Source organism: Urocampus carinirostris, chromosome 7, assembly GCF_059441175.1.
Source record: "Urocampus carinirostris isolate Australia breed hairy pipefish chromosome 7, RoL_Ucar_1.0, whole genome shotgun sequence".
Taxonomy (NCBI): domain Eukaryota; kingdom Metazoa; phylum Chordata; class Actinopteri; order Syngnathiformes; family Syngnathidae; genus Urocampus; species Urocampus carinirostris.
In genome coordinates, this window is record NC_142355.1 from 42062106 (window position 1) to 42078945 (window position 16840).

Here is a 16840-nt window from a genome sequence, read left to right on the forward strand (position 1 = left end):
CAAACAGCAGATGAAAACAGAAAGTAAACACTTTATTCATGTGAATAAACATCGGTGCTTTATAACCACCAAATGAATCATGTAATTATCAAAGAAATGTGATGATTGAATAATAAAAGTGGGGCGGCATTAGCTCGGGAGGTAGAGCGCTCTTGGGATCAAGAGGTCGCAGGTTCGATTCCCGGCCCCTCCCTGTTATATGTCGAAGTATCCTTGGGAAAGACACTGAATCCCTAATACCCCCGATAGCAGTTAGTTGCCTTGCATGGCTTATACTGGTATCAGTTAAGTTAGTGTGTAAAAGGGAAATGTGTGAAGCACATTGTAATGAACTTTGGAAGGTGTTCATTGACTTGAAAAGCGCTATATAAATGCAGACCATTTACATTTACATAATAAAAGTAATATAACTGAAAAACGCATGTAATAATATTTATAATCCAACATTAGTTTCTTAAGTTTTTATTATTAACTGTATTGTGTCCTCTGTTCATCAGATTGATTTTCCTATCAATTCTTACTATTAAAAAAAAAAAATACATATATATATATATATATATATATATATATATATATATATATTTTTTTTCATATTTTCTTTTAAAAGCTTATTCGAGAACAGTGGAAAGTCTTTAATGAACCTTTATTTAAAAGGCACATATGGCCAAACCTCACCCAGACCTCAACTCTAGCGGCCCCCCAGTAAATTGAGATTGCCACCCCTGCATTAGGATATAAAAAGGGAAACACTGACATCCCTAGGAACAAAAAAACCTTCCAAGCTTGGGTTTTCATTTGGGCAGTTGAAGTACAAGTTCCATGACCAGTCAGTGTAGGTGTTCCATGCAAAAATCTTGGAACAGCACAAAGGAGATGTATAATAATCATGTTTGGTCTCAATTTCTTTTTTGGGGAAATTGCTTGCATGTTGTTGAATTAGATTTGTTTTTGTTTATTTCCCATTTAAATGAGAACGTTGCTTGTGGGATGAGTGGCTCAGCTGAGTATGTGCTTGAATTGGAAAAATGCCAATCTTCTTCTTGTGACTTAGTTTCGCGTTCTTTGATTTACTGCGATTTTATAACTTGTATGAATGTAATGAAATGCAACTGAAAGATGGATCCTTGTAACTCGCCCTCCAACACAGAGGTTGCCAACCACCGGGTCGTTTGGCTTGGGGCCGCACAGAAAGAAAAAAAGTTGCCATATTTTTGTTACAGTAATCCCTTCCTGTAACGCGGTTTCACTACTTTGTTGATTTTCAGGGTGGATTGTGTTCTGCATTCTGAATGGCTAAACAGAGTAAGGTGCTTTTAATCGCCAACATAGGTGGACTTCTCAAACCGCTAAAATTTTTCTGAACCAAATGCAGGTCCTTTGGCACTCTCTAGTGGCCCCCTTGATGGTTTGTTTCCGTCAACAGAACTGGAAGGTAAATGCAGTTTTACACCAATTTCACATGATAGCAGCAACGTACCATGGAAAGTGGAGTGTTTACTTAATCCATACAGTTGTGCAACAGAACAGCAAGATCATTTTAAAATTATAATTTGACAGTACAGAAATTATATGTAAAAAAACCTTTATCAAGTACAGTACTTTTAGTCACTAAACAAATACTTGAGCCTGTAAATTGGGTTTGTTCTTGAGTAATAAATCAATTGAATACCTAAATAAATAACACCTTTACTCCACAGGTTTTGATAACCAGAAGACATTTTTGGAACACAATCATGTAAAAACTAAGGATTACTGCATACTGTATTTACTCGTGTATACACAATTTTTCTTTACCCCTAGCAAAGGTTTCGGTGTGCGTTATACCTGAGGTAGAGCCTGAGGTTTTACGGAAGTATATTAACAAAATTGAGGAATGATACATCAAATCGATAAATATTGATGATTGCATTCAATCAGAATTGGATGTTCAATTCCCCGAACTAGGATTGTGGTGGTGAGAGCTGTAATTTATAATGGGCCAGGCCACATGAATATTGTCAGGCATTGATATGATCCATGGTACAGAAATGGTTGTTAGCCACTGCTCTAATAAACAGATGTGCAATGCAATTCCATTTAACCAGCAGTTGTAAAAAATTAGCGGTGGTCACAAAATGAAAAGCTCACCCAAGTTGAGCCCACAAGTCTTCGCTTGGTTTTGAAGTCTGCTCTGTTGACAGATCATAAAAAGATCTGTGGGGTCGAGTCTTGCCATCTTTCAGACTGAAAAAATGTTGGAATTGCAATCTTGTCTTAGTTCGTCATTTTTCTCTATAACTTTAATTATTTTCAATTATACATGGGCTTAATTTCTTATAATGCAGACGCTATCAAAATAAAATTACTTTGTTACTTTATTATATTGCAGATCGGGGTAAAAATAATTGCAACACTCCTTGTTCTAGATTCAGAAGCTTTCCCCTTAAGTCCAATAAGCTTTAAACCAACTCCAGTGGGTATTAACTGGAGGGCCAAAACCCACCGAAAGGCCACGTCTGTGCTTTTCCGACAACAGGCCACAATGATTGGCAGTCATGATCGTCCTTCTGGTATATGAGTGAGCTCAGAGACTGAGTTATATCTGTTTGTTCTGCCTTGTCTGTCAGAGATCCGTATGCCAATGACTTATTGTTAAGTCTCAATTTTGATAGACACTCAAAATGAAGAGCGAAGACATCAATGGATCCGGAACTTGCAAGGAGGACAGGGAGAGCCTTCAGAAAAGTATTCCTTTCCTGCGCTGAAGGCCTTCCTTGAGCACTATCATTATTTTTTACATCAAGAGGACATAACCGATCCGCCATAAGGGGTTTGGAAATCAAAGAACAGAAATGTGATAGCGCCAATTGTGTAATAGTCAAAGCAATATTAGTCTAAATAACCTGCCAAAATCTGACTCCCCTGCTAATATGGACCCTGTTTGAGATATAGACTTGTGACTTCTAGGGTAACCTTCTGTAACATAAATATGTAAGCACATTGATTTTGTGGTTATTCGGACTTTTTATTCAGGAGTTTGCGCGGGGTGGGGGTCTTTAGGCAGGCACTTTACTTGCCAAAATCTGACTCCCCTGCTTAAATGGACCCTGTTTGAGATATACACATTATTGTCATTGTATTTCTAAAACAAGAGTACGGTTGCACTCCAGTTGGCAAAATATACAAAATATGTATAGAATGTGTTCACCTCTAATATTAAGTATTAATTATCTTATGCAAGATGTAAATACTTTATTTTTCCTCTGCGTGTTCGTTTTTATATCCAGAACCAAGACGAGAGGTCGGTCAAAATAAGAGCTGTAGATGTGCAGTTCCACAGAGTTCTTTTATTACAGCATTTTTCCGAGACAAATAAGCTTCAGAACAAATGGCTGTAACGTGCAAAGACTAATAAGGCTGATCATCACTTATATGCCAGAAGTGTTGTTTATCAGTCAAATCCAAATCTAAGAAAATAGAAAATGGCGGACAAGCACTTTTATATTGAGTGGGCGGTCCGGAAAACTGAAACCTAACTATAGTACTTTTAGAACGCAAAATAAGCTTCTATCTAACCAGCTCAAACAGGTTCGATAGCGTCCCATTCAAGGGTATATTTTGTTACAAAACACAAGGTATTTTAATTTAGAAAAAAAAGGTACATGATCAAGCCTAAATATGAATATATATTATATATATAATAGATAGATAGATAGATAGATACTTTGTTCATCCCCGAAGGGAAATTCACATTTCCAGCAGCATCCCTGAGCTGAGAACAATCGAGAACAATCGAAAATAACACGGGAGCTGCTGGAGTGGCTGCCATTCGTGACGGCGCCGGAAGAAAAGATTCAATTTGAATCATGTACAAACAAACAAACAATTGAATCATGTACAAACAAACAAAATATTCATGTTTCAATAAGTGGAGTGTTAATAAAATGTGGGGAAAATAATTTCTGATACTGATATAACCCGGTAAAACTAATTTTAAGTTACCTGTCCAAATGAATAACTATTCACCTGTTCAAATTTAAATACAAAAAAACATTACTGGTGGAATACAGAGATGAAGAAAATGGGTTACGAGTGATACGAGAGATTGATAGTGGCTCAATGTAAAATTAAAATGGTGGCTAAATATGAACGAAAATATATTTTAGCATTGAAGGTTCACGTATCCCTAAACTTTCTGGGTCTTGGGGACACCAATGAGGACGCAACTCTGGACAGCTTTCTCTCACTGCGGATGGTACCTGGCCTGAGTTTGGGTTGTAGCAAAGTTTGTACACAGGAAGGCTGGTAGCTGTATATGATCCCATGACCTCAGAACTGTGCCGCGGACGCTCCTACCTCTCAGCCCTTGCCGCCCCACAGTCAACTTTTTGTTTTTTAATTACAGTCACCATATAGGAATTGGAGGGGGGCTATAATTCTCACAGAAATTCAAGGGCAAGGGGGGGAAAAAGGCTTTTGCCATCATCTGGTGAAATGGTGAATTTTTTCGCACAAATTAATTTTATAACGCGGTCAACATTACTAGCAGGCCACATATTATTAATTTTGTGACAAAGGGCCAGTGAATATTTTATCAAGGGCTGTAACTTGTCATTAATTGTAACATTACAACACTAAAAAGCATTCATGACACAGCTGGGTCAATCCCAGTTTTCAACACAGACGAAGTCAATGAGCAACCCAGAGAGTGCCGAGAAGTTTATGTTTTAAAACAGAGGGCCGATTACACTCCTTAAAAATAGAAGGTGATAATGCCCTGCCCTCTCATTTTAAAGCAGCTTTTGGCGGTCGCTTTTATGCGAGTATATGCTACTGGAAGATAATTTTGTTTTGCTTGTCAATCTGTTTTTTGAATGCGATACTATCTCTGCTTTTAAATGCACAATCATTTTGTTGTATACATTAGAGAAGTGGATTTTTTTTGTTGTCTGGGTTGCAGCTTGTCATTCGCATGAACTGGTGGTCCCCGAAATCCGACCAGTTGAGAACCGCAGTTATAAGGGGTGTTACAGTATTATTTTGGTCTGATGAACCCACAGTCTACATTTTGAAGGAGGACATCACGGCGCACGTGTTCTAAAGGCTCTCGGGATTGTTTTTTTAATCGTCACCCTCAACAGAAGTAAGCACAATGTGTTTGATGCAATGGCGTGAGTTGGCGTAATTGTATTACTCACTTGAACATCTGTTATTACACCATTAATGTTGAAAGACACATACCAAGGATTTAAACCTATACTTATAGAGAAAACACGTTTAATCTTGCTTCTCACATAGAAGGGGAGATCCATGCATCTCTGTGGTTTCACGTTTCATGGGGTGTGAAATGCTCAATAAAGCTGTTGGCGGGATTATCATACATAAGTAGGGTCAAAGCGGAATGGAGCAGGTCACCTCTTTCTGAATGTAATCCATCAAGTTCTGCAGAATCAGGTCATCCTTGTAGTGCACAATGCCTTTCTTCGCAAATCTCCCCAATGCGTCCAGAGTCTTGAAAGAGAACATGTATTAGTTATGTTTGGGATGTACAATAATCCCTTTTCATTGCAATGTATTCTTCTTTCTGATTCCTCACTTGACAAACCTATATTTTGTATTCACAAATCCTTGTCAACTTCAAGTTTAAAAAAAAACATTATTTCAACAAAATGTTTTGGACCAGAGGTGGGTAGTAACGAGTTATATTTACTTGAGTAAGTTTTGGAAAATTTTTTACTCGTATGAGTATTTTCAAATCACTATACATTTCACTTGAGTAGATCTGTGAAGAACAAACTGTACTTTTACGCCGCTACATTAGGCAACATTGAACCCGTTGCTTAAATCCCCCACCGAAGTACGCATTCGCTCTTTTTGTTTCTTTCCGTGTTCCCTGTGTGTGAGGCTCTCACAGGGCCGAGCACTGTGGGCCAAGCCCTGCCCCTTTTAAAGGAGCCGCGACACAAGCAGAAAGGTAGCAAACTGGCGTGTGTGTGATCCGCCATGGACTCCCAAAAGGTAAAAATAGAAAAATAAATGCACAGAAATCAAACAAACTGTATTAATGTCCGCACTATAGGGCGCACCGGGTTATAGGGCGCACCCCCGAAAAATAGTTTTTGGTCCTATATCTTCCAAAAATAAGGCGCACCGGATTATAAGGTGCTACAATGGGAACGTTGACAAAACAGACAGATGATTCAGTCAAACTGATTACCCCCTTAACATTCCCAAAGCTTGTAAAGAAGCAAATGCGTGTCGTAGACACGTGCGGATGCGGTGTCCGTACGATGTCACTCAAATGCCTAATTTCAAATATTATTCGGAAGGTTAAAGTCTTGGGATTCAAGAAATGCCAACCATTCCTTAGTTTCTATTTTCTTTTTCGCTCGCAACTTTACTGTGCATATGACAATAAACACTTGGAATTGAGTTTAATTCACTCAACTCATCACAGCAACATCAAAATCGTTCTAAAACAAGATACCGGGAAAATATAAAGCCGCATAGCTCACCAAAGTTCTCACGTTCAATAATGATACGCAATCATGGTCTTCTTACAACCGTGAGTGTAGTAAATCCAGGAGAGTAAAATGTTTACAAATACAGACTAATGAAACATGTTTCTTTATGGCGTAGTTTAGCAAGCTTGCTATTCAGTCATCTTTTTCGACCAATTGCAGGGTTTGTTTTGGCCCTCTAGCCAATCCAAGGCTCCGAATAACTTCAGCCAATAGCGATCGATTTAACGGATGATTGACACATCTTTTTCGGCCAATTGCAGGGTTTGTTTTGGCCCTCTAGCCAATCCGAGGCTCTGAATAACTTCAGCCAATAGCGATCGATTTGACTGATGATTGACACATCTTTTTCGGCCAATTGCAGGGTTTGTTTCGGCCCTCTAGCCTATCCGAGGCTCTGAATAACTTTAGCCAATAGCGATCGATTCAAATGATGATTGACACATTGGTTAGCCAATGAAACGCCGGTATTTAAATCCCAGCATACACTGCAGACTACTCCACGTTCGGGGGAAAATAGAGTCGGCGGCTGTTGCGAGACCTTGCGATTTAATATTGAGCCATATATAAGGCGCACTGTATTATAAGGCGCATGGTCAGCTTTTGAAAAAAATTAAGACTTTTAGGTGCGCCTTATAGTGCGGAAAATACGGTACTTTAAAATTACCATATTTTTTAAAAAGCGCACCCTAAAAAAAGGAACATCAACAAAAAAGTCAGGTCAGTCAAACTTTATTAACCCCTTAAAGTTAACTGTTGAGAAGCAAATACATGTCTCAGACACGGTTTTGGTTTGATGTCACTGAATGACATCATGTCACATATCATTGGAAATCTTGAACTCATGGGATTCAAAATATGCTGATCATTTAAAACTATACTCATCTCAGAAAAAAAGTCTGGAACAAGATACCCGAAAAATATAAAGCTGGGGTGGCTCACAAAAGACGTCGTCTTACGGCCATCACGTTCGATGATAATACACAACCATGGCCCCCTTCCATCCATGAGTGTATTGAATCCAACCGTGTAAAATATTTAGGTACTCCAAAACACGCAATAATTTAATTTTAAAAAAATGCATCATTGGACATTGCTTGTTGCTAGCTGTCTGTTTATATACATCTAGCCAATAGTGATCCATTCAAATGGATAAAATCGAGTCATCGGCTGCTTACCGTAGTTGGGAAACCAGTTGCGACTCAATATAAAGCGCACCGTATTATCAGGCGCATGGTCAGCTTTTTTACTTCTACTAGAGTCATTATTAGGAAGTAACAATACTTTTACTTGAGTAAATGTTTTGGCTACTCTACCCACCTCTGCTCTGGGCCAACAAAAGTAGAAAAACGCATAGGAGGTTGGACTTCTCGACCCGCTCAACTTGCTCTGGAGCCATATGCGGGTGTTTGACGCTCCCTCGTGGCTCCCTGGCGCTTTTCAAAAATGCTTTATAATGGAAAAACATGCTTTCTGTAAGAGGGGCAAACAACACATTGATGTTTTGAAATTAATATAAATGAATAGAAACAGAATGCGATTTCTTCCTTAAAAGGCTTTTATTTGCCTTCTATTTTTCTGTGGCTCCAAATACATTGTTGGCTCAATAATTGGAATGCTGATTGGAAAGGTTGGTTGGTTTCATGTTAAGGAAAGTGGATCGTGTCTTTAATACTTTTGTTTGATAAAGGGGAACGATTATTATTTTAAAAATTATAATTTGATAGCATAGAAATGATTTGTGAAAAAAAGGTTTATAAACAGTACTGTACTTTTATTTGTTGAATACTTGAGCCCATATATTTGGTTTGTTCTTCATTTTAAATGTTTAGTAGAAATGTCATCTCATCTCATCTCATCAGCTACACCGCTTATCCTCAGTAGGGTCGCGGGGGTGCTGGAGCCCATCACAGGAATCATCGGGCAGTGGGCAGGGTAGAATATTACAATATTTATGAAATAAATGAATTAATGAAAGTTTCTACTCTAGCGGGTTTTTAACATCGGGGGTCCTATCTTGAACGCAACCCCCGTGGAAAAATGAGGGATTACCTTAGGAAGCCAAGATATGCAGCAGTTTTTTTTTCCCTTTTAACTCGAGTTCCTCCCTTTGAAAAATGTCAAAACAAGGTGATGGAGATTGAATTTAGATAATATATGATAATGAGGGCGCTGTATGCTGATAAGCTCCCGAGCAATAAAATTTCATTTGGCTTGAAATGAACTTCTGTGGGTGTTTGGCTGTGGGCTCTTTAAACGAGTCTGATTATGGCCCATGGAAAAGCAAGTTGTGCTGATAAACACATTGAGCTCTATTGCAATTTATCCTGAAGTACTTTTGCTAAATAGATCAGAATGTTCCATGCAAAATCCCCACCCACACCCCCCACCGCCCCCATTCATACACGTGCTGCTTAGCTTGTGGACCTTGGGACCTAACATCATCTCCTCATGTCATTAGCTCCAAAGTCTCCTTCAAGGGATGCGCTCAAAAGGAACATTTGGATCGGCTTTGAAGTGCCGAAGCATTTGAATCATTTAGAGATGCTGGGAGGGTTGTTAAACTACTCTGTTTATCAGCAGGCGGTTTGAGGGCTGACAGGGTGCAGAGTAGAGTGTGGAAAGGTAATAATAGACACAGTTGGCCTTGTAAGGCTACAGCACAGATCTGATTTAAAGCTTTGTTTGTTGCAGAATTAGTGGAAACTAAGGATTTATCGTTGTCATAGGCTGCGCCACAGATTTTGGTTGACGTCATCCATTTTACTAATGGTTTTGATAATTTAGCGGCTAAAGGTAAGCTAGCTTCAGGCTGTTACATCAGACAGATGTAACAGCCTGAAGACAGATTGTCAGAAGCGGTGCTTCAAGCATTGAATATTCCCCCCATGCATGCACAGTTCGATATATGCATACCAACATTATCTGTGACTTCAGTTGCAACTAGTTTGAGGATTACTCTGCTACTTTATAAATGCAGATCATTATTTATGCCATAAATTTTATGGTGTCCTCTGATTGTTTAGTACTTTTGCTTTACTTACATGGTCACAAACATTCCTCGATCCGAAAGACAATCCTTGAAGGTGTTTATATTTACCTACAAAATATAACTGGATATGTCATGGTGGAACCATCTCAAGCACGGAGTTACTCCACATGGAGATATTCCTTATATAGTTACTTCAAAGACAAATTTACAACTACAAAGTAAAACACAGAATCATGGGGTCAGCGTATATTTTGTTGTGTTTCACCAGCAGCGAACGGTAGAAAGCGCAACGGGAAGGGGAAACAAACCAAAGGGAAATCAACAGGGCAAACATGAGCACAGAATTTACAGTATGAGTGTGCAGAATTTTGGTCTATTCGTATAGTTATTTTTGCAATACTGCCAAACCTTTTCAGGATTTCCCAAGCCCACTGCCCGAGGATAGCTGGGATGGGCGGTGGCACCCCCGCAAACGTACCAAGGAAGAGCGGTGCAGGTAATGGGTGGATGGATTTTTGCAATACACCATGCCTGGAGAAGAAAATAGAGGATAGAGAATTTTAGCCAACCCTATTACCAACATGGCAACTGGGTTAGGGTTAGGCTTCTTGGAGTCTTTTTTCACCAAAATCCAAAACAACTGCTACTGCCTAGTTTCCCAAGAGACTGTGGCCATTTTCAAAGCATATCAATATGCACAGGCAGAAAAAAACATGCTGGCTACAAAAAACTAACTGGAAACAAACTACAAAAAGACCCTGTGAGTCAAATGAGCATTCCACAAAGGCGAGCTATGAGGTCGCGACGCTAATTGTCAAGAACAGCAAACGTTTCACAGAGGTTGTTATTGAAGTTATTGAAGACTGTTCAAAAAGATGCCAGGCTGAATAGTCATCTCTTACACATTTCCAACTTACCAGATCAACAAACAACTTATCCACGCTGCCCAACTCTTAAGTTTCAGATTCACCATTAGCTGCTAGATGGTAGACTTCAACCATGTTTACATAAGAATAGAATAGAGGCAAACTCAATTCTGCCTTACAGGTCAAGTCAGATGGCCATACGTGTACTAAAGTGCCTGGTTTGGAAATACTTTCCGCTGTTAATGACTTAATCGCAAATGAGAAAAACAAACACAAAATAACAAGAATTGATTTTGGGCTTTTGTGTCGTTCATTTTGTTGGAGTGGGCTAGAGAAATTATGAGTCATAACTAACCTATTGTATCTTTCACGAAACAAAAAATTGTTTTTCTTTCAACCTATACAATTTTGTACAAATCTTTGCCATAATATTTTTACATGATCGTATTCCATAATAAATATGATGCTCTTTTGTCATATTTTGTTTTGTCTTGAGTAAAATGCATTTAATTTCATTAAAAGCCATTTTCTTTTGCCATATTTTATTAATAGCCGCATGCGCATTCATTCATTTCCATTATTATTGGGATTGAAATCTGACATTAAGCAGAATCAGCAGCTAAAAATACAAGGATAAATAGGGTATATACATTTTACAGAACCAGAAAATATCTTGAGTTTGGAACTGAGTACAAAGACATTATCAAGTTATCAAAATGACGAGAAGTGGGACAAGTGTTCTGCAATCATGGTGAGAATGTTTGACATCATTAATGGGACCAAAAAAAAATTCCCCAGCGAAGGACTTTAACACGCTCATTGCTGTTCTATAGTAAGTATTTTAATGATACTTACTAATAAAACATACTTTTTGGGGGGATGGTATACGATTTTTTTTTATCTTGATGTGTATTATATTTAGTCATTCTGGGTTGGCAGCAGAGGTTGGAAGTAACGAGTTACATTTACGTGAATAAGTTTTAGGACATTTTGTACTTCTGGGAGTACTTTTAAATCACTATACTTTTAACTTGAGTAGATTTGTGAAGAAAAACAGTACTCCAACTCTGTAAATTTTGACTGCATTAAACCCATTACTTAAGTACATGCAGTACTTCTTCGCATATTTTCTTCCGTGCCCCCTGTGTGAGAGCCCATCTATGTGGCCAAAACCCCGCTCATTTCAAAGGGGTAGCATCGCATGACAAGCAGGCAGCGGTTTTAAAATAAATCAATGGGTGTGTGACGCGCTATAGAGCCAAAAGGCAAAAAAATAACCACACAGAAATAACACTTAAACTGTATTAATGTGACTTTTTAACTTTACCTTTTAGGAAGTTTGCCATTTCATTTTTTATAAATGCATGCGTTTTAGTGCACTCCTTTTGTTGCCCAAATAAGGGGCACATTATGCAACTTTGTTGTTTTTCCCCAAAATAAAATAGAAATGACATCAAAAATTGGATTGCTTAATTGCATTTCTTTAATTTTATCGAAACAATAAATATTCAGTAATACATTAATATAGTGATGCAGTTAAACTTGAGGCCGGATCATACAAGAGATTAATCACGCCGTTCTCCAGAGGAATTGCTTTATCCAACTTAGTTTTTTTTTTAATAGTAGGCTAATACTTCACTGCTGGAAGTGTGACTTTCCCTACGGGAATGAATGAAGTATCTATCCATCTATATTGATGTGTTACGTTTTATAGAAGGCTTATACAAGGCTTTTAGTTTTTTGTGGCCCCTGACATACCGTAAATTACGGACTATAAGCCGCTACTTTTTCCCCCAAACTTTCAACCCTGCGGCTTATTCAGTGATGCGGCCAATTTACAGTGCATCTGGAAAGTATTCACAGCGCTTCACTTTTTCCACATTTTGTTATGTTACAGCCTCATTCCAAATTGTATTCATTTAATCTCTTATCTCAAAATTCTACACAAAATACTCCATTATGACAATGTGAAAAACTTATTTTTTTACTTTTTTTGAAATTATTAAAAATAGAAAAATAAGAAATCACATTTACATAAGTATTCACAGCCTTTGCTTAATACTTTGTTGATCCACCTTTGGCAGCAAATACAGCCTCAAGTCTTTTTGAATATGATTCCACAAGTTTTGCACACCTATCTTTAGGCAGTTTTGCCCATTCTTCTTTGCAATAAGTCTCAAGCTCAATCAGGTTGGATGGGAGACGTTTGTGCACAGCCATTTTCAGATCACTGCAAAGATGTTCGATCGGATTCAAGTCTGGACTCTGGCTGGGCCACTCCAGGACATTCACGGAGTGGTTCTGAAGTGAATCTTTTGATATCTTGGCTGTGTGCTTTGGGTCGTTGTCCTGCTGAAAAATAAACCTTTGCCCCAGCCTGAGGTCAAGAGCGCTCTGGAGTAGGTTTTCATCCAGGATATCTCTATATAATGATGCATTCATTTTTCCTTATATCCTGACTAGTCTGCCAGTTCCTGCTGCTGAAAAACATCCCCACAGCATGATGCTGCCACCACCATGCTTCACTGTAGGGATGGTATTGGCCTGGTAATGAGCGGTGCCTGGTTTCCTACAAACATGGCGCCTAGCATTCACACCAAAGTGTTCAATCTTTGTCTCATCAGACCAGAGAATTTTGTTTCTCATGGTCTGAGAGTCATTCAGGTTCTTTTTGGCAAATTCCAGACGGGCTTCCATGTTCCTTTTACTAAGGAGTGGCTTTCATCTGGCCACTCTACCATACAGGCCTGATTGGTGGATTGCTGCAGAGATGGTTGTCCTTCTGGAAGGCTCTCCTCTCTCCACAGAGGAACGCTGAAGCTCTGACAGAGTGACCATCGAGTTCTTGGTCACCTCCCTGAATAAGGCCCTTCTTCCCCGATTGCTCAGTTTAGAAAGCCGGCCAGCTCTAGGAAGAGTCCTGGTGGTTTCAAATGTCTTCCATTTACGAATAATGGAGGCCACTGTGCTCATTGGGACCTTCAAAGCAGCAGAATTTTTTCTCTATCCTTCCCCAGATTTGTGCCTCAAGACAATCCTGTCTCGCAGGTCTACAGACAGTTCTTTTGACTTCATGCTTGGTGTTTGTGCTCTGACATGCACACTCAACTGTGGGACCTTATATAGACAGGTGTGTGCCTTTCCAAATCATGTCTAATCAACTGAATTTACTGCAGGTGGACTCCAATTAAGCTGTAGAAAGATCTCAAGGATGATCAGTGGAAAAAAGATGCACCTGAGCTCAATTTTGAGCTTCATGGCAAAAGCTGTGAATACTTATGTAAATGTGATTTCTTAGTTTTCTATTTTTAATAAATTAAAAAAAAGTAAAAACAAATATTTTTTCACATTGTCATAATGGAGTATTTTGTGTAGAATTTTGAGATAAGAGATTGAATTAATACAATTTGGAATGAGGCTGTTACATACCAAAATGTGGAAAAAGTGAAGCGCTGTGAATACTTTCCAGATGAACTGGATGTAATTTTTCTAACGGCCCAAGTACAAAAGGTAAGATTTAGACTGCAACTTCTTAGCTTGTGCACAAATTAAATTAGCGTAGACATATCCTCATCATGCAAATTACATAAAGAAAGGCACATGACGCAACTTTCAAGCTAAACGCAATCGAGCAGTCAGATATAGAAGAAAACGGAGCTACCGCACGTATACTTTGCTTAGAGAGCGTGATGTTAGCGTGTTTTTGAATAAGGGAGCGTGGAACGACGTCTATATGTCAATGTCTCTTTCCCATCCTGAAGGAAGACGACTTTGATGACGTCAGTTTTAAGGAGGAAGATGAGGACGCTTTACCGAGGTTACTTCAAGCACGTTATGTTTTTTTAACAGAGCTGTTTGCTGTGTTGCGAGCGTGTTTCTAGTAGCAATTTGCTACCCTTCACAGGCACGGTTTGGGATGATTCAGATTCAGATTCAGATTCAGATCTACTTTATTGTCATTCTAGTACACGTGTATACAGAACGAAATGTCGATGCATCTGACCCCCACAGTTTCCTTGAATGTACAGATATAAATAATGTTGTATTGTTAAAGTTATAATATTATTATTAAAGCTTTGAAAACCCTCTCGGTGTACCGTCTTTCTTTGTAAATATGTGGAACCATGTGTAATATGTATTTTCAACTGTATATTTTTGTAATGTATTTATTTTAGAAACTTATTCTGGTGTTTTGCACGAGCAACTGAGAAAGAAGAGGCAAACGCGGGCTGACGGGAAGTGGAGTAAAGGTGAGACATGTTTGTGGACGCGGTCAACAATAGTGGATATATATTTTTCACACCCTTACCTTTGGAAATATACACTTTTTTCCTTGAATTACTTTCAACGGGCACCCGGATTATGCAGGTCTGCATTAAATCTTAAGTACCGGTATCATTTTCCGTTCGTTTGGCCGGCTGTGTTTTTTGGACTGTATCGGGTATGAGTTAATTTCGTGTTTTATTCAATGTGGGCGCATGCTGCTAATATACAGGTGCGGCTTGTGTGTGTACAAAATCGGTTTTCCTCCCGAAATGTGGTGGGTGCGGCTTATAATCAGGTGCGCTCTATATTCCGGAATTTACGGTATTTGTTTTTTGTTTTATTTTGGGTACAACATGGCTCTTTCAACATATTAGGGATGCCGACCCCTGGGCTAGCTTGTTGTTCTGCCTGCAGAGCCTGTTAAATTAAGGACAGGGGCTTTAGCGCGCTGTGTGTTTTATTTCGTTATTTGATATAAACTATTATTATTTTATTGTTTATTTAAGTCCTTAAATTTACATGGATTTCTTTTTAGACTAAAATAATTTAATTTAGTAATCCATTTTAGATCGGATTGACTTTGATGATCGGATTAAACGGTTGTTTAAAAAAATAAAAAGTTAGGTGTTGCTACAGTTACTCAATACTTAGTTTTCTCAGCAAGTACTTTTTTAACTTATTCTCAAGTAATTATTTAGATGACTACTTTACTAGTCATTATTATTTTGAAGCAACAGTACTTTTACTTGAGTAAGAACGTTGGCTACTCTACCCACCTCTGGTCGAAAGGTATGACAATGTGCGTTAAATTTAAACTTTAGGGAGAGAAGACATCAACTGATTTTGAACTTGCAAGGAAGACAATGAGAGAAGCATTCAAAAAAAGAATTTCCATCCATGTTTTAAGCCCCCCTGTTAAAACTACCTTTTTGTAAAATTAAATCTTCAAGGTTAGAAAAAGCACATCAGCCCTAAGAGGTTTGGAAAACAGCAACTTGATCGACCGATAGCGACAATGGTGTAATAGTCAAAACAACAAACAATAATGCTCAATAATAGTAAAACTAAGCAACTACCAGCCTATGAAATGTCACCTTGCAGGTGACCAATATTAAAAATAAACTTATCAATATGGAAGGCTAAATAAACAGTTGGCAGTGCTTCTCCCTGATCCTCCAAGAAAGTAAAGGTTATGCATGTCAAAACAACTGATGATGTTCAAGAGCCTTTCTGTTTGTCGATAAAAATGACTTTTAGCAGATAGTGATTTACATTGATTCAATGAAAAACAAAACAATGGTACACAGTGTAGGTAGAGTTAAAAATAAATAAATATAAATAATGCTCTCATGTAGCCTGCTGTTGCAATTTTATGGTCATCCATCCAATTTAGCTAAACACAAATTTATAAAAACGGACAAGTGGCATCGAATATTCCTTCATCAGTGTGGACCTTTTTAGGTTTTCATTGACAGGTCTATTCAATTACCATTCTTTTTATTGTTTCCAAAAGTGTCAAACAACCATTACAGTAAGGCTACAGTTAACGGTTCATGGATTCTTTGACCCTGGGGTCGGAAACCAAAATTGTTGAAAGAGCCATATTAGACCAAATAACATTTTTTTTCTGGAGCCACAAAACATAAAATCCTTATAATGAATGCAACATACTGTTTGTATTTTATTAGCCTATAAAAATGACCCAGTTGGATGCAGCACATGTGGAGAATGATGCAGCACATCAATACTCTTAATTCTCTTAATACTGTTGTAGACTATGCTTGAGTCCTGTTTCATCTGGAGGGACGAAAACATGCGCAACTTGGGTGCCGAGATGCTTCACTTGTTTGGGCGTTTGGGCATTTGGGTTGGCCATGGTCAATTTTGTTTGTGTGTTTTTTGTTGCTTTTACTTTTTTCTTTTCTTTGTTTTTGTGTATGTGTCTTCCTGTCAGTCACCCCTCTCGAAGGGATATGACCAGGATAGATAGATAGACCATACCACTGCAGGGTTATTAAGGATGTATATTATGTTTAATAACTTTTATGAATTTTGAAATGCGATAAAGAAATCCATTTTTTATGTCATTTTTGTTTTGCGGGTTTAAAAAAACAACAATGAAACGGAACAAACAAAATCTGCCTTTTATCTGGGCAACAAAAAGAGTTCAATAAAACACAGCATTCAGTTACCGTATTTTCCGCACTATAAGGCGC

At 38.3% G+C, this 16840-nt stretch overlaps 1 protein-coding gene across 1 annotated transcript in view; it reads right to left on the minus strand.

Moving 5' to 3' along the window:
- The window catches only part of LOC148363352 (tetraspanin-33-like), a 44004-nt gene that overhangs the window by 14168 nt on the left and 12996 nt on the right, over positions 1-16840 (minus strand). The window contains exons 3-5 of the mRNA XM_088341114.1: positions 7821-7889; positions 5384-5490; positions 755-848 (exon numbers count right to left, since the gene is read on the minus strand). Of these exons, the coding sequence (XP_088197240.1) occupies positions 755-848; positions 5384-5490; positions 7821-7889 (270 nt within the window). The remainder of the gene's footprint in view (positions 1-754; positions 849-5383; positions 5491-7820; positions 7890-16840) is intronic.